Below are 21,374 nucleotides of genomic sequence, written 5' to 3'. Positions count from 1 at the left end.
CCTTCCTCACTGTGGATTCTGCGGACGAATGGCGTTCGGTGATGCAGGTCAGCCACTGCTCCATCCAGTTTAAGCTGGACACAGGTGCTTCTGCCAACCTCCTCTCACAAGCAGATTTCAAACGTATCAAGAAGCCTCCCAAGTTCCTTCCATCAGCCTACAGGCTCCTAGACTACAACAGAAATGCCATCACGGCACTGGGATCCCGCCACCTACTCGTCTCCAACCGGAGCACCCATGCACGGTTACGTTTTGAAATTGTCAAGCCAGACAGGGCATCCCTACTTGGCGCGCATGCCTGCAAGCAGCTGAACCTCGTGCAGCGGGTTTACACATCCTCCAATGTGGATCTTCAGGCCGGCATTGACGACATCCTCGCTCAGTATCCAGATGTGATCGACGGGATGGGCACGCTGCCACATCAATACAAGATTCTGCTATGACCTGATGCCAGTGGTCCACGCACCACGCCGGGTCCCAGCTCCGCTGAGGGAGCGCCTGAAGGCACAGCTCAAGGATCTTCAGCAACAGGGCATCATTTCCAAGGTAACCGAACCGACTGACTGGGTCAGCTCGATGGTATGTGTTAGAAAGCCTTCGGGAGACCTGCGCATTGATCCCAAGGATCTCAATAAGAATATAAAGCGTGAACACTACCCCATCGCGAAGCGGGAGGAACTCACCAGTGAGATGGCGCAAGCACGTTTTTTTCACCAAGTTACATGCGTCACATGGATTTTGGCAAATCCAGCTGGATGAGTCTAGCAGAAGGCTCTGCACCTTCAACACACCGTTTGGCAGATACTGCTATAATGGCATGCCGTTTGGCATTGTCTTGGCGTCGGAGATCTTCCATCCCATCATGGAGCAGATGATGGAGGGCATTGAAGGGGTTCGTGTGTACGTGGATGACATCATCATATGGTCCACGGTCCCTGAAGAGCAAGTTTCCCGTCTCCAGCAGGTATTCCGCTGTGTCCATGCCAATGGCCTGAAGCTGAACAGGTCCAAATGTTGCTTTGGCATGTCGACACTCAAGTCCCTAGCTGACCAGATCTCTCAGCAGGGCGTGCGCCCGGGCACAGACAAGGTCAAAGCCATCAAAGCCATGAAGGTTCCTGAAGACAAGAAGGCGGTGTTGCACTTCCTGGGCATGGTCAATATTCTGGGCAAGTTCATCCCAAACCAGGCCTCACACACCACAGCCCTACGAAACCTGGTGAAAAGTCCACTGCCTTTGAGTGGAAGGCAGCACATCAGGCAGAGTAGTTGGAGCTGAAAGCCAAGCTCACCACTGCACCCGTCTTGGCATTTTTCGACCCAGACAGGAAGACGAAGATCTCGACAGATGCGAGCCAGGATGGCATCGGTGCGGTGCTGCTTCAACGCGATGACACTTCATCCTGGGCACCGGTAGCCTACGCATCAAGGGCCATGACGCCCACCAAAACAAGGAATGCGCAAATAGAGAAGGACTGCCTGGGCCTTCTCACTGGAATTCTCAAGTTTCACGACTATGTCTACGGCCTGCCGACATTCACTGTCGAGACGGATCATAGGCCTCTGGTCCACATTATACACAAGGACCTGAACGACATGATGCCTCGGTTGCAGTGCATCCTCCTCAAACTCAGAAGGTACGACTTTGGCTCAGTGTACACGCCTGGCAAGGAGCTAATCATCGCTGATGCATTGTCATGCTCCATCACATTGCCTAGTGAACCGCTGGAAAACATCTGGCAGATTGAATCACAGGTGCAGCTGTGTGCTATCACCCTCCCGGGGTCTGATGAGAAGGTGGTTCGTATCCGCGAGGAGGCGGCCAAAGACCCCCTCTTGCTGCGTGTCATGCACCACCTCGCCAATGGCTGGCAGAAAGGGCAGTGCCCTCAATTTTACAATGTGAAGGATGACCTGACGGATTGATGGTATCCTCTTCAAGCTGGACCGAATGGTCACTCCACTCAGTCTCCAGAGCTTGGAGCTCCGTCAAATCCATGAGGGGCACCTGGGCGTCGAGAAGTGCAGACACAGAGACAGGCAGAGTGTCTACTGGCCCGGTATTAGTCAGGATATCTCGAACATGGTCCTCAACTGTGCGACCTGTCAATGCTTCCAGTCAGCTCAGAGCAAGGAGACGCTCCAGCAGCATGAAATCGAGATCTCCCTGTCGTCCAAGGTTGGCTTCGACCTCTTTCGTGCAGATGGTCGTGACTACGTGTTGATTATTGACTATTTATCCAATTACCTTGAAGTCGTGAAGCTCTCAGACCTCACATCTCGGGCCGTCATCAAGGCCTGTAAGGAGACGTTCTCCAGGCATGGTATCCCACTCACTGTCATGAGTGACAATGGCCCGTGCTTCAACAGCCACGAGTGGTCTATGTTTGCCAAGTCATACCATTTCAAACATGTCACTTCCAGCCCACACTATCCGCAGTCCAATAGGAGGTTGAGAAAGGGGTGCACATTGTGAAACGCTCATCTGCAAGGCCGCGGATCCTGCTTCTGACATCTACCTCACGCTGCTTGCGTACAGGGCGACCCCACTGGCCACTGGCATGTTGCCGGCTCAACTCCTGATGAACAGGGACCTGCGGACGACACTTCCAGCCATACACTTGCCCAACCTGGATCACCTCACAGTGCTGCAGAAGGTGCAGCAGCTCCGAAACCAGCAAAAGCAGGGCTATGATGCTCATGCCACCAATTTGCCCGTGTTATCCCCGGCAGACACTGTCAGGATTAAGATACCGGATGGTGGCTGGCCTGCTCCAGCTGTCGTTGTTCTACAGGCTGCGCCCCACTCATATGTTGTACGTATGGCTGATGGTTCTGTTGTGCGAAGAAACAGAGGGGCACTGCGCAATGTTGCCTGCCCGCAACCGCTTTCTTCTCCGTTTCCGTCCGTTGTTTTGCCACCTCCTGATACCTCGAACTACGAGGCCACCAGTCAGGCTTCCATCCCGCCTGTCAAGGCGCCATCGTCCCCACCACCACCTCTCCGGCGGTCGACAAGTATCAGACGCAAGCCCCAGAGATTGGACTTAGGAACATTTGTTTTGTTTGCTATGTTCTGTTTTCTCACATTAGACAGCTGTCTTCACATGTAAATACGTTCACATATGCCACCGCTTGTAAATATGTTAATATATGCCACCATATGTAAGTACGTTCCCATGTGCCAACAAAAGGGGAGACGTCATGAAATGCAGGCATGCAGATAATGATATACAGACAGGCAGCTAATGAACACAGAGAACAGGACATGACCAATAAGCAGGCAGGACACTCAGGGGTGGTATCTCACTATAAAAGGAACGAGGCACTCACACTCCGCCTCTTTCCACTGATGAACATCTACAGAGTGAGTCAGGGTGTATGTACAGTATCACACCTCCAGCACGTGGCTAAGAGTTAGTCTGGTTCAGTGAGACAGAGTAACCACACTTAGGTTAGCAGAGAGTCGAACTCAGAGAACTGTGCTAACTGTGCTACTGGTTCAATAAATCAGATTGAACTAACTTCAAGGTCTGGAGTATCTTTTGGTTAAAGCTGCATCCAGTTGCAGCCTGTGTTATCCCAGAGTACATAACACATCACAGGGAGCCAAGGCCAAGTCCCACAATGTTTTAAATTGGGCAAAGTCCAGAACCATTGAGCATGATCGACAAGGATAAACTCATCTGGGTGGTCTCCTGCACAATTTATGTACAATTCTGAGAAAATCACAAAACACTCAGCTTGCAATCCCCCTGTGCTGATATGAATGGCTCAAAATGAAGTGCTGCAGAAAATGACCTCACATTACAATGCAAGAATTTAAGAAGTAGAAGCAGGAGTAGCCATTACAGCCTCTGGAGCCTGTCCCACCTTTTATAAAATCATGGCTGGTCTTTTTTTAAATGAATTTAGAGCTCCCAATTAATTTTTTCCAATTAAGGGGAAATTTAGCGTGGCCAACCCACCTAGCCTGCACATCTTTGGGTTGTGGGGGGGAGGCCCACGCAAACACGGGGAGAATGGGCAAACTCCACACGGACAGTAACCCAGAGCCGGGATCGAACCTGGGACTCTGGCGCCGTGAGGCAGCAGGGCTAATCCACTGTGCTACCATGTTGCCCCTATCATGGCTGATCTTTAAAAACAGCTTTGCTTTTCTGCCGCATAACCCTTGATTACCTTAGAGTCCAGAAATCTGTCTATCTCAGCCTTAAACATACTCAATGACTGAGCACTCATACCCCTCTGAGGTAGAAAATACCAATAGGTGCACAATCCCCTCGGCGGAGAAGTCTTTGCTTGTCTCAATTCAAAATGGCCACCTCCTTCTCCTGAGACAATGCCCTTGCAGTGGGGGATAAAGAGCTCCTTCAGTCGCAATCCCATCAAACTGTTTCAGAGTTGAGATTGCCAAAAGTCCAGAAACGCAACTCTCTCCTCATAGGGCAGCACCCCCCTACCCATCTCAACCACCCCTCACAACCCATCATCCGGAAATCTAGTCAACTTTCATTGCACTCCCTCTGAGACAAGTATATTCTTCCTCAGTGAGAGAGGCCAAAACTCATCACAATACTGTAGATGAGGTCTCATCAAAGCTCTGCACAATTGTAGCAAGACTTTTGTGCTCTTGTTCCCTTACAATAAAGGCCGGCAGATCACTTGCCTCCTGTAATTGCTTGTGCTACTTGTATGTTGACTTTCTCTGCTTCTTGTACAAGGACACTCCCTCCCACACATAGGGAAATGTCCGCCACTCAGTCCCTTGCCCTGCACCACCCAATCAATCAGATCTGTAACTTGACACAATTAACCCTCCTTCATTCTAAATCCTTTGACACCCTCAACCAGAAAAATCTATCAAGCATAATCAGAGGCTGAAGATCTCTGATATCCACTCCTCTGCTATCAATTTTATGTGGTTTACTCTCACATTGTTGGGCACAGGCATTGGGCCAAGCAGGAAAGACAGTGGAACTGCGCTGGCAGGGGCTTTTGGGGGTTATTCGGAAGGCACAACAGAAATTCATTCCAATGGGGAGGAAACATGCTAAGGGGAGGATGAGGCATCCATGGCTGTCAAGGGAAGTCAGGGACAGCATAAAAGCAAAAGAAAAAACATACAATGTGGTGAGGATTAGTGGGAAGCCAGAGGATTGGTAAGCCTTTAAAAGCAAGCAGAGGAGAACTAAAAAAACAATAAGGGGGGAGAAGATGAAATATGAGTGTAAGCTAGCTAGTAATATAAAAGAAGATTGCAAGAGTTTTTTCGATATATAAAACATAAGAGAGGCTAGAGTAGACATTAGTCGCCTGGTAAATGAGGCTGGAGAAGTATTAATGGGAACAAAGAAATGGCAGAGGAACTGAATAGTAAATTTGCATCAGTCTTCATGGTGGAATTCACCAGTGGGATACCAGAACTCCAGGAGAATCGGGGACAGAGGTGTGTGTAGTGGCCATCGCTAAGGAGAAGGTTCTGGGGAAGTTGAAAGGTCTGAAGGTGGATAAATCACCCGGACGGGATGGACTACACCCAGAGTTCTGGAGGAGATAGCTAAGGAGATTGTGGAGGCATTGGTGATGATCTTTCAGGAATCGCTGGAGTCATGGAGGGTCCCAGAAGACTGGAACGTGGCTAATGTAACATTCTTGTTTAGGAGGGGAGTGAGGCAGAAGATGGGAAATTATTCCCGTACCAGCCTCCCCGAACAGGTGCCGGGATGTGGTGACTAGGGGCTTTTCACAGTAACTTCATTTGAAGCCTACTTGTGACAACAAGCAATTTTCATTTCATTTCATTTCATTTTCAAAAGCTGGTTATTCGGACGTTGGTCATTAGTAAGATTTTGGTGTCCATTATTAGGTTGAAATTACAGAGTACTTGGAAGTGCGTGGCAAAATAGGACTGAGTCAACATGGCTTTGTCAAGGGGAGGTCATGCCTGACAAATTTGCTATAGTTTTTTGAGGAGGTAACAAGAAAGTTAGACAAAGGAGGACCAGTGGACGTAATCTATTTGGATTTCCATAAGGCCTTTGACCGTACAGGAGACTGCTAAATAAGATAAGAGCCCATGGTGTTCGGGGCAAGGTACTTGCATGGATAGATAATTGGCTGACTGGCAGAAGGCAGGGAGTGGGGTTGAAGGGTTCTTTTTCAGGATGGTAGCAGTGGTATTCTGCAGGGACCACAACTATTCACGATATACATTAACGATCTGGAAGAAGGAACCGAGGGCATTGCATCTATGTTTACACATGATATAAAGATATGTAGATATGTAGGTAGTGTTGAGGAAGTGGGGAGGCTGCAGAATGACTTGGACAGGCTAGGAGAGTGGGTAAAGAAATGGCAAATGGAATACAATGTGGTAAAATGTGAGGTTATGCACTTTGGAAGGAGGAATGGAGGCATAGACTATTTTCTAAATGGATAAGGCTTCGGAAATCTGAACCACAAAGGGACTTTGGAGTCCTAGTTCAGGATTCTCTTATGGTTAATGTGCAGGTTCAGTTGGCAGTTAGGAAGGCAAATGCAACGTCAGCATTCATTTCGAGGGGGCTAGAATACAAAACCAGGGATGTACATCTGAGGCTGTAGATGGCTCTGGTCAGATCCCATTTGGAGTATTGTGAGCAGTCTTGGGCCCCGTATCTAAGGAAGGATGTGCTGCCCTTGGAAAGGGTCCAGAGGAAGTTCACAAGAATGATCCCTGGAATGAAGAGCTTGTCATGTGAGGAACGGTTGAGGACTCTGGGTCTGTACTCGATGGAGTTTAGACGGATGAGGGGGGTTCTCATTGAAACTTAAAGAATACTGAGAGGCCTGGATAGAGTGGGCGTGGAGAAGGTGTTTCCACTGGTTGGGGAGATTAGAACCCCAGGGTACAGTCTCAGACTGAAAGGACGATCCTTTAAAACCAAGATGTGGGGAGTTTCTTGAGGGTAGTGTATCTGTGGAACTCATTGCCTCCGAAGGCTGTGGAGGCCAAATCACTGAGTGTCTTTAAGACTGAGATAGATAGGTTCTTGATTAATTTTTAAAAATAAATTTAGAGTACCCAATTTTTTCCCCCAATTTTTAGGGACAATTTAGCGTGGCCAATCCATCTAACCTGCACATCTTTGGGTTGTGGGGGTGAAACCCACTCAGACATAGGGCGAATGTACAAACTGCACATGGAGAGTGACCCAGGGCCAGGATTCAAACCCGGGTCCTCAACGCCGTAGTTCCAGTGCTAACCACTGCGCCACATGCCCACCCCTGGTGCTTGATTAATAAGGGGATCAGGGGTTGCGGGGGGAAGGCAGGAGGATGGGGTTGAGAAACGTATCAGCCATGATTGAATGGTGGAGCTGACTCGATGGGCCGAATGGCCTAATTCTCTCCCATATCTTATGGCCGTATGGTCTTATTATCCGTCTCTAGCAGCCTGCTTAGAAGATTGTGGTTTTGATACACCAAGAGCAGATTGCCACTTCAGATGGCTGTTAAGAGTTGACCAAAAAGTGGGAATCGCACCTCGTAGGTAACTGTGTCAACTGGGATTTCCACATGAACTTTGAACAAAGCAGGTGGGTGCTGGTGCCCAAGGGGTAGCTTCTCAAGTACCCACTGGCTAGGAGACTCCAGAGGTGCAGCAGTGGAAATTCTGTACGGGGGTGGAACCGGTGAGATTGGCTTCAAATAGCACAAATATGTCATATGCGACCCCTTTTATCATTTCAAAGCGTTCAATGTCGCGTTTCCCATGATGGGACTCCATTTCGCAATTCACTGCCAATGAACAGACGGTTAATGTGAAACGCGCTCTGAGAGAGGCTCAGTTCTGCCATCGGGGGGGAGGAAATTAGATGGGCACATGGAACAAATACATCTGCAGGGCTATGGGGATGGAGTGTGAATGTGAGTCTGATTGCATTGCTCATGGAGAGTTGGCATAGACTTGGTGGACTGAATGGCCTCCTGCTGTGTTGTAACTGACTGGGGAGAATATGGTGCAATAACATAATGGAACAGGAGAGGCCTCACAGCACCTTGGTAATTTTGTCATTGGACAATATAACCAGGCAATATCAGAGTAAGCCCCCCCCACGCCCCCCGCCCCCCCCCCCCCACCCCAGCCCCCAACCCCCACTTCCCATTATACATCTTCCCCATTTTCATTTCTGTTGACTTCAATAGGAATAAAAATTGAGAGGCATATCATGGGCAGCTGATCCAACATCACACATTTCACATTCTGCCTGTAATAACCCTCACGAGACCCATGGGGATTACCCATGATCTCCTCATGGGGCTCATGGAATACGAGCGCCCCTGCAGAGGGGCAGAGACCTAGCAGCTGGGGCTCGTGAACCAGGTACTTAAAAGCCAGCCCGGATTGGGACCTGCATGATCGGTCGTCCCGGTTGGGGCTTATGTGTTACAAGCCGCGTTGCGGCCTTTACTTCTGTTTGCCGAAATAAACCTTCATTGCTTAACCTTCTCAGGACTCTGGAAGATGTTATACTGCCCAAAGTCCAAATTCACTCCTATATAATCGGCATGTTGTATTGATTGCTACTGAACTCAATGCAGGACACCAGCAGTTATCCTTTATCAACAGAACTAGTTTTCAAAGCTGCAACAACTTTTTTTTGGGGGGTGGCAGGGAGCAGTGGGGTGGGGGTGGGGGAGGGGGGCAGTGATCTGCTATCAAATATACCAAAGTTAAAGACATATCCACCATTTCACGGACACAGTCATGGACAGTTAAAGCAGGGGGAGTGGGGGGGTGTCTGTTCCTTGATGTGATTAGTACACAGATTAGTCAGGTTTATCTGGTATATCCCTCCCACCCCTGGGCCACTGCTCATAGGAAGTGTTTTACCTCAATCCGCTCAAAGTGATTGACGGCCCCAGTTACGTGGCACCAGGCTCTTGCTGAGGACAAGGCCAATCATCTTTCCCATGTCCTCTTACCGAGGGGATCCTCTCTGAACTGATCACCCTTCGAGGGGCAGCTTAAATATCGTCTTTTCTTGTTTATTCTTTGCTGTTCACCGTGGATCATCCAGCCGCGGACCTGGTCCGAGGGACTGACGGAGGAGCCCAAACTACCTGTGTCTGACAGGGGGAGGGGACTCAACTCTTTTGCCTGCTGCCAAGGATGTCTGTGGAGAAGGTGAGAAAGTGCCTGATGGATGGTGGGTGGTCAGCACATAGGAATTAAAATGGGGTTTGCGAGGAAATGTTTGTTTTAGAAAGAGGGATCTAGTTTTTTTCATTAACTCGGACAACGCTGCAAGGGCTCGGAATGAAAATGTTACTGCGTGTTGGGCCTGATGGATTTAGCGTTTCCTTGGTGCCTAAGCAGATTGAGACTTAGTCTGCTGTGATGATTAAAGCGTAAACTACTCAATGACCTTGTCACAGCCTTTTGAGATGCTCATCTCAGTTCCCTTTTGTTTTTAAAAGCTATTTCTTTGTGAAGTTAATTCAGTGGTTTGGAAAAGCATAGAGCTTGAGTGTACAATAGTCATTTGTTATATTGCACAGGCATTGAAATCATGACTGAGGCTTTTATAATTCTGACTGTGCTGGACCGAGAGTTGATGTAGGACAGGGCGCACAGGGGCGAGAGGTGACGGAACTTGGTGCAAGTTAGGATTTCGAGGTTTTGGTGAGGTGAAGTTTAAGGAAGGTGCTACATGCCTGGTGAGGAAGGCATTCTGCTAGCATTATCCTCGCATTCAGCATGGATAATTGAGAGATAGAGCAAGGACATTTGGTAGAATTATATCAGGGGTCAGGCACTTCAGTTGTGTATTGAAAGTAGAGTCGCCGGGATTGCTCTCCTGAGAGAAAGGGGTTGTGATAGACCCTCCTGTGGTAATACCAGGTATTGCAGTACCTGAGAGGTGGATGCCCATTGGCTAGACCTAGGAGTCTACCATTGGCTAATGTACATAGCTCCGCCCTGAGAGGCAGGGTATAAGAACCAATGCCATCCCAGCAGCCTTCACTTTCTGTATCGAAGCTGCTGGGGAACAGTTCTAGCTGATTAAAGCCTATTAGTTATGACTCACCTTGCCTCGAGAGTAATTGATTGTGCATCACCTCCACTGTCAGCAGGGTAAGGAGCACAATCGTTACGTTCCGATATTAAAAATCCAGAAACTTGTACCAATGACCTGGAAAATTGAGTTCAAATCTTACATCAACAGCTGGGGAATTTGAATTCAGGGTGGCACAGTGGTTAGCACTCCTGCCTCACAGCGCCAGGGACCCGTGTTCGATTCCAACCTTGAGTGACTGTGTGGAGTTTGCATGTATTCCCTCTGGCTGCGTCGGCTTCCTCTGGGTCCACACATGTGCAGGTTAGGTGGATTGGCCATGCTGAATTGCCCCTTGGTGTCAAAAGATGTGGGGTGACAGGGATTGGGCGGGGAGGGGGCCTAGGTAGAGTCCTCTTCCGGAAGATCGGTGCAGACTCGATGGGATGAATGGCCTCCTTCTGTAGGGATTCTATTCTATTCTATTCTAATTAAATGAATCTGGATTTATAAAGCTTGTATCATTGTTAGGAGCATAGGACCAGGAGTAGGCCATTCAGCCCATCGAGCCTGCTCTGCCATTCAATACTATCATGGCTGATCGCATACTTCAATGCCTTTTACACCTACTGTCCCCATAACTCTTTACGTTATTGTTCATCAGAAATCTATCAATCTCTGCTTTAAATATACAAAATGTGGAAGACGGATGAAGTCCTGAAAGCAGATTTCAGGGAGTTAGGAAGGAAATTAAAAAGCAGGACCTCAAGTGCAGTAATCTCAGGATTACTCCCAGTTCCACGTGCTAGTGAGCATAAGAATAAGAAGATTAATTGATTTAATGTGTGAATGGAAAAACAGTATAGCAAGGAGGGCATCAGCAGTGGGATTCTCCACAATTGGCACGATGGCCCGACGCCAGCGTCAAAAACCGGGCAAACCACTCCGCCGTCGGGCCGACCGGAAGTAGCAGAATTCTCCGCATTTCCAGGGACTAGGTGGACGCCGGAGGGGTTGCCGCCGTGCTAGCCGGTGCCGAGGGGATCGCGTGAGTCCGCGCATGCGCCAAAGGGCCGGTGTGATCCTGCGCATGCGCGGAACCGCCGGCATATTCTGGCGCATGCGCAGGGGGGGGGTTTCTCCGCGCTGGCCGTGGTGGAGCCCTACAGGGGCCGGTACGGAAGGAAGAAGTGCCCTCACGGCACAGGCCCACCCGCAGATTGGTGGGCCCCGATCGCGGGCCAGGCCACTGGGGGGGCCGCCAACACGAAGGGCATTCAAATGGTCATTGGATAGACATATGGACGATAATGGAATAGTGTAGATGGGCTTTAGAGTGGTTTCACAGGTCGGCACAACATCGAGGGCCGAAGGGCCTGTACTGCGCTGTAATGTTCTATGTTCTATGTTCTAGGTCCCGCTGTGTGGGACCATGTCTAATCCACGCCGGCGGGACTGGCCAGAAACCGACGGCCGCTCAGCCCATCGGGGCCCGGAGAATTGCCGGGGGGGGCCGCTGCCAACGGCCTCCGCCTGAAAACCGGCGCCGGAGAATACGGCAGCCAGCGTCAGAGCAGTGGGGCGAGATTCGCGCCGCCCCCCGGGGATTCTCCGACTTCAACTGAATCCAAAGCTGAATAAAGGAAATTATGAAGTAATGAATGAAAAATTAGCTGAGGTGGTTGGGAAAATACATTAAAAGGTATGACTGTGCATAGGCAATGGATAGTCTTCAAAGAACTATTACATAGTGTACAGCATTTATACATCTATGCAAAACCCCCAAAATGCCAGTCAACCGTGGCTAAGCAAGGAAGTTAAGGATTGTATCAGATTAAAAGTAAAGGCTTATAAAGATGTCCAAAATAGTAATAAACCTGCGGATTGGGAGGTTTTTTAGAATGAGGCAAAGGAAATCTAAGAAACTGTTAAAGGAAGAGGGAACAGAATATTAAGGCAATCTAGCAAAAAACATAAAAATGGACTGTAAAAGCTTCTATAAGTGTATGAAAAAAAAGTGTTTGGCTGCAGGAATGTGGGTTCATTCAGGAGAAATCATAATGTGGCATAAAGACGTGGCAAAGAAGCTAAATGATTACTTTGTGTCTGTTTTCATTAAGGAAGATACTGGAAACCTCACAAATGCAGAAATCCAAGGGACTTGGGAGAATGCAGAGTTGAAGGAAATTAGTGTAATAGGAAGGTTGTATTGGAGAAATTAATGGGACTGAAAGTTGGTAAGTCCCGTGGACCTGATATTATGCATCCCAGTGTTTAAAGTGGTTGCTATAGAGATAGTGGCTGCATTGGTGATCATCTTCAAAATTCTATAGATTCTGCAATGGTTCCTGATACATTGTAATGTATCAAATGTCACCCCACTATTTAAAAAGGATAGGGAGAGAAAACAGGGAACTATAGACCTGTTAGCCTTACATCAGCGGTAGGGAAAATTCTGGTTCCTATTATAAAGGATTGTGATAAATGGACACTTGGACAATCATGATCTGACCGGGTATAATCAGCATGGATTTATGAATGGGAAGTCATGTTTGATGAACTTGTTGGAGTTTTTTGAAGCTGTTATTAACAATACTGATAAAGGAAAGTCAATGGATGTAGCATATTTGGATTTTCAGAAGGCTTTTGATAATATCCCCCAGCGGAGCTTAATTAGGAGACAATATACTGTTGTGGATTGAGGATTGTTTACATGGACCCCACCTGTTCACGATATATATCAATGATTTGGATGTGGGGACAAAATATAATATTTCCTAGTTCAGGAATGATACAAAGCAAGGCAGGAATGTGTGTTGTGAGGAAGATGTAACGCAGCTACAGGTGTACTTTGACTGAGGGTGGATAATCATCACAGATTAGGCAGAAGACATGCAGAAGTCACATAGAGACCTGGGCAGCTGTGCGGCTGCTGGCCTCTGTGTCATGATATGCAGACATGCAGATAACGATATACAGACAGGCAGCTAATGAACACAGAGAACAGGACATGACCAATGAGCAGGCAGGACACTCAGGGGTGGTATCTCACTATAAAAGGCACGAGGCACTCACACTCCGCCTCTTTCCACTGATGAACATCTACAGAGTGAGTCAGGGTGTATGTACAGTATCACACCTCCAGCACATGCCTAAGAGCTAGTCAGGTTCAGTCAGACAGAGTAACCACACTTAGGTTAGCAGAGAGTCGAACTCATAGAGAATTGTACTAACTGTGCTACTGGTTCAATAAATCAGATTGATTTATGATCCAACAGAGTACATAACACGACATGCTACCAGGAAACTGCTTAATCTAGCTGATTTACCTCAGTCCGTTCCGTGACAACCAGCGAATGTATCCCGGCACCATGGAGAAGATTCAGGCTCCTCACCAGCTCAGGACTTCCGGCAATCTCAGTGCCAACGGGCGAACATTCAAGCAAAAGCTCCTGCTGTACATCGAAGCTTCAGACCTCGTGAGTGCGTCTGATGCAAGGAAGATCGCGCTTCTCCTCTCAACAGCGGGTGATCAAGCCATCAAACTCTTCAAGTCTTTTCACTTCACCGAAGGCCAGGACAAGACAAAGTTTCAGACCATCCTGGACAAGTTTGACAGTCACTGTGAAGTGGACACCAATGAAATATTCGAGTGCTACATATTCAAACAGCGTCGACAAGGTAAAGATGAATCTTTCAACTCCTTCTTAACTAACCTCCGTCTGCTAGCGCTGTCCTGCAACTTTGGTGACATTGCTGAGTCCATGATCAGAGACCAAATCGTTTTTGGAGTTCACTCTGATCCTCTGAGAGAGCAGCTACTGAAAATCAAGCATATGACCCTGTCAGTCGCGACTGAAACATGCACAGTGCATGAGCACGCCAAAAATCACTATGCCCAGTACAAATCGGCTGAAAATGAAAAACCTGCCTCCCACGAGGGAGACAGTGTGCAGGCCATCTCCTGGATGTAGCGCCTGAGCATTGATGAAAGCAGCCATTTCGCCCGCTTTTCCCGGGGCCCCACGCATGCGCGATGCGAATGGGATAACGAAGCGGCCAACACCCGCACGGCGCATGTGCGACGATGCGCGGAGCGTCAGGACGGCGACGTCATGACCTGTTCAATCTGCGGCAACGCCCACTTAAAGAAACACTGCCCTGCAAGAGGCAGGCGGTGTTTAAACTGGGGGAAGCCGGGACACTATGAAGCCTTGTGCAGGTCTGCACCACCAGTCAGGGGCCAGCGCTCCCAATTCCGACGATGGCACGTTCAGAGTGTGCAACAATGATTACAGGATTCTGATCCTGGCAGCACAACGGATCCAGAGGAAGAATGCCTGGACTCCGCCTACTGTGTGGGCATCATTACCAAATGTGAATATGTCACATCCAACTCATCACAAATTCAATCCTTCCTCGCTGTGGATTCTGCAGACGAATGGCGTGTGGTGATGCAGGTCAGCCACTGCTCCATCTAGTTTAAGCTGGACACAGGTGCTTCTGCTAACCTCCTCTCACAGGCAAATTTCAAACGTATCAAGAAGCCTCCCAAGGTCCTTCCAGCAGCCTGCAGGCTCCTGGACTACAACGGAAATGCCATCACGGCACTGGGATCCTGCCATCTACTCGTCTCCAACCGGAGCACCCATGCATGGTTACGTTTTGAAATTGTCAAACCAGACAGGGCATCCCTACTTGGCGCGCATGCCTGCAAGCAGCTGAACCTCGTGCAGTGGGTTTACACAACGACATCCTCCAATGTGGATCTTCAGGCCGGCATTGACGACATCCTCGCTCAGTATACGGATTTGTTCAACGGGATGGGCACGCTGCCATATCGATACAAGATTCTGCTACGACCTGATGCCAAGCCAGTGGTCCACGCACCACGCCGGGTCCCGGCTCCGCTGAGGGAGCGCCTGAAGGCACAGCTCAAGGATCTTCAGCAACAGGGCATCATTCCCAAGGTAACTGAACCGACTGACTGGGTCAGCTCGATAGTATGGGTTAGAAAGCCTATGGGAGACCTGCGCATCTGCATTGATCCCAAGGATCTCAATAAGAATATAATGCGTGAACACTACCCCATCCTGAAGCAGGAGGAACTCACCAGTGAGATGCCACACGCACGTTTTTTCACCAAGTTAGATGCGTCACATGGATTTTGGCAAATCCAGCTGGATGAGTCCAGCAGAAGGTTCTTCACCTTCAACACACTGTTTGGCAGATACTGCTATAATCGCATGCCGTTTGGCATTGTCTCGGCATCGGAGATCTTCCATCCCATCATGGAGCAGATGATGGAGGGCATAGAAGGTGTTCGTGTGTACGTGGACGACATCATCATATGGTCCACGACCCCTGAAGAGCATGTTTCCCATCTCCAGCAGGTATTCCACCGTGTCCATGCCAATGCTGTACAGGTCCAAATGTTGCTTTGGCATGTCGACACTCAAGTTCCTAGGTGACCAGATCTCTCAGCAGGGCGCGGGCCAAGGCAATCAAAATCATGAAGGTCCCTGAAGACAAGAAGGCGGTGTTGCGCTTCCTGGGCATGGTCAATTTTCTGGGCAAGTTCCTCCCAAACCTGGCCTCACACACCACGGCCCTACGAAACCTGGTGAAAAAGTCCTTTCCCTTTGAGTGGAAGGTAGCACATCAGGCAGAGTGGTTGGAGCTGAAAGCCAAGCTCACCACTGCACCTGTCTTGGCATTTTTCGACCCAGATAGGGCGACGAAGATCTCAACAGATGTGAGCCAGGATGGCATCGGTGCGGTCCTGCTGCAACGCGATGACACTTCATCCTGGGCACCGGTAGCCCACGCATTGAGGGCCATGACGCCCACCGAACCAAGGTATGCGCAAATAGAGAAGGAATGCCTGGGTCTTCTCACTGGAATTCTCAAGTTTCACGACTATGTCTATTGCCTGCCGACATTCACTGTCGAGACGGATCATAGGCCTCTGGTCCACATTACCCACAAGGAACGAACGACATGACGCCTCGGTTACAGCGCATCCTCCTCAAACTCACACCTGGCAAGGAGCTCATCATCGCTGATGCATTGTCCCGTTCCATCACATTGCCTAGTGAACCGCTGGAAATCATCCGGCAGATTGAATCACAGGTGCAGCTGTGTGCTGGCACCCTCCCGGGGTCTGATGAGAAGGTGGTTCGTATCCGCGAGGAGACAGCCAAAGACCCCCTCTTGCAGTGTGTCATGCACCACCTCGCCAATGGCTGGCAGAAAGGGCAGTGCCCTCAATTTTACAATGTAAAGGACGACCTGATGGTGATTGATGGTATCCTCCTCAAGCTGGACTGGATTGTCATTCCACTCAGTCTCCAGAGCTTGGTGCTCCGCCAAATCCATGAGGGACACCTGGGCGTCGAGAAGTGCAGACGCAGAGCCAGGCAGGCTGTCTACTGGCCCGGTATTAGTCAGGACATCTCGAACATGGTCCTCAGCTGTGCGACCTGTCAATGCTTCCAGTCAGCTCAGAGCAAGGAGACGCTTCAGCAGCATGAAATCGAGGCCTCCCCGTGGTCCAAGGTTGGCATCGACCTCTTTCGTGCGAATGGTCGTGACTATGTGTTGATTATTGACTATTTCTCCAATTCACAATGAAGTCGTGAAACTCTCAGACCTCACATCTCGGACCGTCATCAAGGCCAAGTCATACCATTTCAAACTTGTCACTTCCAGCCCACACTATCCGCAGTCCAATGGGAGGTTGAGAAAGGAATGCACATTGTGAAACAGCTCATCTGCAAGGCCACGGATTCTGCTTCTGACATCTACCTCACGCTGCTTGCGTACAGGGCGACCCCACTGCCCACTGGCATGTCGCCGGCTCAACTCCTGATGAACAGGGACCTGCGGGCGACACATCCAGCCATACATTTGCCCAACCTGGATCACCTCCCGGTGCTGCAGAAGGTGCAGCAACTCCGAAACCAGCAAAAGCAGGGCTATGATGCTCATGCCACCAATTTGCCCGTGTCATCCCCAGCAGACACTGTCAGGATTAAGATACCGGATGGTGGCTGGCCTGCTCCAGCTGTCGTTGTTCGACAGGCTGCACCCCGCTCATATGTTGTACGTATGGCTGATGGTTCTGTTGTGCGACGAAACAGACGGGCACTGCGCAATGTTGCCTGCCTGCAACCGCTTTCTTCTCCGTTTCCGTCCGTTGTTTTGCCACCTCCTGATACCTCGAACTACGAGGCCACCAGTCAGGCTTCCATCCCGCCTGTCAAAGCGCTGTCGTCCCCACCACCACCTCTCCGGCAGTCGACAAGGATCAGACGCAAGCCCCAGAGACTGGACTTCTGAACATTTGTTTTGTTTGCTATGTTCTGTTTTCTCACATTAGACAGCTGTCTTCACATGTAAATAAGTTCACATATGCCACCGCTTGTAAATATGTTAATATATGCCACCACGTGTAAGTATGTTCCCATGTGCCAACAAAACATTTTTAAAAAGGGATGATGTCATGATATGCAGACATGCAGATAATGATATACAGACAGGCACAGACAGGCAGCTAATGAACACAGAGAACAGGACATGACCAATGAGCAGGCAGGACACTCAGGGGTGGTATCTCACTGTAAAAAGCACGAGGCACTCACACTCCACCTCTTTCCACTGCTGAACATCTACAGAGTGAGTCAGGGTGTATTTACAGTATCACACCTCCAGCACGTGGCTAAGAACTAGTCTGGTTCAGACAGAGTAACCACACTTAGGTTAGCAGAGAGTCGAACTCATAGAGAACTGTGCTACTGGTTCAATAAATCAGATTGAACTAACTTCGAGGTCTGGAGTATCTTTTGGTTAAAACTGCATCCAGTTGCAGCCTGTGTTATCCCAGAGTACATAACACTCTGTACAATTTTTCCTACTAATAAATGCTTTTATGTTTTTAGTGAAGTCTGTGAATGTGCATTACAGGTGGCTCCAGACCCTGAACAAAATGATTTACTCTGAACTGCCCTTTGAAGTGGGCTAGCCAGCCACTCAGCTGTATTCAAGAAGGCAGCTCACCAAGACCTGGCCATGGCCATGACCTCAGGAATGAGCAATAAACACTGGCCTTGTCAATAACGCTCATATCACACAAATTAATGTTTAAAAAGACAGAAGGCATTGACTTAAGATAATTGACAAAGAAAAAACTCAAGGAAAATGTACTTTTTGCAGCAAGTCGTCATGATCTCGAATGCACTGGCTGATGGAAGCAGATTCATTGGTAACTTTCAAAACGGAATGAAGAAGGAAAACAGTTGCCTAGCGATGGGAAGGATCAAGGAGTGCGACTGATCGTTTAGTCTTTTCAAAGAGGCATGGAGGGCTAAATAGCTCCTTCAATGCTGTAACATCCTGAGACCGTAGTTTTTGGGGGGCAGATCACAAAAGCTGCAACCTCTTGACACTGCAGAATCGTGTATTTTGAACAATCTGAAAGAACACAAATCGCATGGTCTGACTCACAGATGAATAAAGTGGGGGTTCCTACATCACAAGTCCTTTAATATCAAACAATTGCAGCGAGTTCTGCTTAACGTTCAGCACAATTTTGATTTGTATTTGATCTGGTTTGTTCACTTATTCCTTGTTGAGTTCAGTCAACAGCAGTGACTTATGGAAAAAGAGAGGCCATGGGTTAGAAGAGATTGGAATGACATCAATAAAATGTCCAAAGCGTCAGTTAAGGCATTGCCTGGACAAGATCAGTCTCAACAACACCTGCTTATTGCTGCACCATCGGTATGTTCAGCTTAACGGAAAGATACTGGGGGAAGAGAAAATAAAGATTATTTGACACTGCTGATTTTATACAACAACAAGATAATTGCCATGAAATCGCATCAGGGAATTCAGAAGAAACTTGCAACCCAGAGAGAATGTGAAACTTGCTACCCAAGCGAGTGGTTGAAGTGAATAGTGTAGATGCATTTAAAGGGGAAGTTAGGCCATCGTACGGCAGAGAAAGGAATAAGTTATGGTGATAATTTTAAATGAGGAAAGGTGGGAGGAGGTTCGAGACTGTGGTACATACGGCTTACACAGAATAGCCAATTTTCTGTGCTGTATATCCTATGAAATCCGCTGTAATTTAAATTTTGAGCTAATCCGAGTGCGAAATGTCAGCACCATGGACTGGCATGATTACCATTTCACAAACACACTGGGCTGAATTTTGCCCACCAGAGGCAGAGTTGAGGGCCGGGATTCTCCGCTGGGAGTCTGCCCTGCTACCGCTGCTAGCAAGGGCAGAGGATTCGGCGCTCAACCAAATCTCCCACTCATTGCAGCGGGACTGGAGTATCCCACTGACGCAAACAGAGGGAGGATCCTGATCGAAACTGGAGGCGATGATCTGATCATTTTGCACTGGGATGTGCCAGTTGCATGATTATCCTAGTGGCAGTATCTCTGGGAAGGTGGTTACCCACTGGGAAGCAGCAGGCAGTCAGTTTGGGTAATCAGGTAGCTAGTTAAGTGATGTTGTGTCACATATGTGCAATTTTATCAACGTAAGTAATACATGCACTTTTGGACAGGGCTTTAGTCTTCATTATATTCATCACAGAGGCAGCCAGTCACGGGGACTGCCGCGATGGCAGGTTTCCTCACCTGTGGGGCAGGGTCATCTTCACTTGGGGTCATCATTGCTGTTTGTGAGAGCTTTCTGTGTGCAAGTTAGCTGCCAGGTTGCCCATAGTTTTCTCTTGTGTTCGACCATGGAATGAAAGGGACCTTGCTTGGATCATTTCTCATTCTGAGACATACTTCATACCTTTCACCAATTCTTCAATACCTCCGTCAATACAAACCAAAATTAGCTTCTTGCTACTTCTTTCATGTGGACTATCCCTGTCTGCTCTAGATGAAGTTCCTTCAACAATCTCTCTCTAAATCTTGATGGAATAATGACTCCTAACCCCCCATAGGATATGTCCTTGATCTAGACTCCATGTGTGAAATGCTCCAGCAATTTCTCACAATCACACTGTTCATGCCAGCCATTATGACATGATTGAGCACTTTACTGAGCACCACATCCCTGTGAGTTTCTTTGTTTAATTTCTCTGGCAGACACATGTATGTCATTTGTGAATGTAAAATAATTCACAGGCAACTCATTGGCTAGAAATCAATCAATCTTATCGCTTCTTGGCCTTTTGGCTAAGATGAGCAATGGATCAGATGTAATGCCTGGATCTGGTATGTCTCTCTTGTGGGGACCATGAATTGGATTCAATTTGAACCTGAATTGGTTTTTGGAGCAGGCAAGGAGCTGGATTAGGGGTTCGCCCCTGTCCACACTCTGAGCCCTGGCTTTGTAACTCTGAAAAAGTAATTTTAAAAAAGGAATCAATCAATCTTCATAGGAAACCTCAAACTATCCACATTTGTATGATCTGCAAAATTTACCATTTATACTCGAGTAATAGTCAATCTTGTATAAAAGTCAACCCCCAGATTTTGGCCAGAAATCCTAACTCTTTCTACTTACCACCCGCTCACCACCTCTGCCACAGGCTTACTCTCCCTTGTCACTTCCTTGCTTGATTCTTCCACTCGCTGCTTTCTGTCCCAAACCCTCCCTGTGAACGAGGGATCAGGACAGGGGCGAGGAGAGGGTGGAAGCAAGTGAGAGGAGCTGTGAGTGGGAGAGTTGGGCAAGGCAGCAGTGAGTGGGAACTGCGTCTCAGAGAGCAGGAGAGGCCACTCCAAAATGGTACTGATCAGGTCATGCATGCTCCATTGTCCCCGGCATAAAATGATTTCAACCCCTCAAAAATATTACTTGTGTACAGGTCGCCTTCTAGATTTTGCCTCAAGGTTTCATATCAAAAACTCAAACACAAGTATATAAATTAATATCGTATTTGTGGGCAAATAAAATCAACATCTACCTCTGAAGCCAAGCGGCCTTCTTTCTAACTTTTGCCTTAGTTTAATTGCTCTGTTTTATCACCTTTGCTCTTGAGTCGCCAGGTATCTTTCTGATACCGCCACGTGGTTCAAGTCCAAGTAATGATCAATAATCCAATACACCGCTTAGTAAGATTTAAATTAAAGCACATTTATTATACACAGCAATCACTACTCATGTATAAATTCTACGTCTAAGCTACTTCTACGACCAACAGGGTAAGAGTTGGATGGAGTCCCCGGGTAGGACGGCTACCAATGCAGTATCTCTCCTACCCGAGCGTAGTTGACCAGAGGGGGGTTCCCAGGCAGGGCGGGTCCCAAGCCATTTCTCCACTGCCTGAGCAACCGACAAGAACGGGCAAGAAATTTAGT

At 48.3% G+C, this 21,374-nt stretch overlaps 1 protein-coding gene across 8 annotated transcripts in view; it reads left to right on the top strand.

The window, feature by feature from the left end:
- The window catches only part of LOC140393941 (tubby protein homolog), a 217,893-nt gene that overhangs the window by 55,470 nt on the left and 141,049 nt on the right, over positions 1–21,374 (top strand). Inside the window, exon 1 of one of the 8 annotated variants that reach the window (XM_072480611.1) lies at positions 8,914–9,172. The exons of the other annotated variants lie outside the window; for them this stretch is intronic. Within the exon in view, the coding sequence (XP_072336712.1) occupies positions 9,158–9,172 (15 nt within the window). The 5' untranslated portion in view covers positions 8,914–9,157. Of the gene's footprint in view, positions 1–8,913; positions 9,173–21,374 lie in introns of those variants that run through there. 8 annotated transcript variants of the gene reach the window in all.

This window comes from Scyliorhinus torazame, chromosome 17 (genome assembly GCF_047496885.1).
Source record: "Scyliorhinus torazame isolate Kashiwa2021f chromosome 17, sScyTor2.1, whole genome shotgun sequence".
Taxonomy (NCBI): domain Eukaryota; kingdom Metazoa; phylum Chordata; class Chondrichthyes; order Carcharhiniformes; family Scyliorhinidae; genus Scyliorhinus; species Scyliorhinus torazame.
The sequence above is the reverse complement of the archived record's forward strand: the minus strand, read 5'-3'. Positions and strand labels throughout refer to the sequence as shown.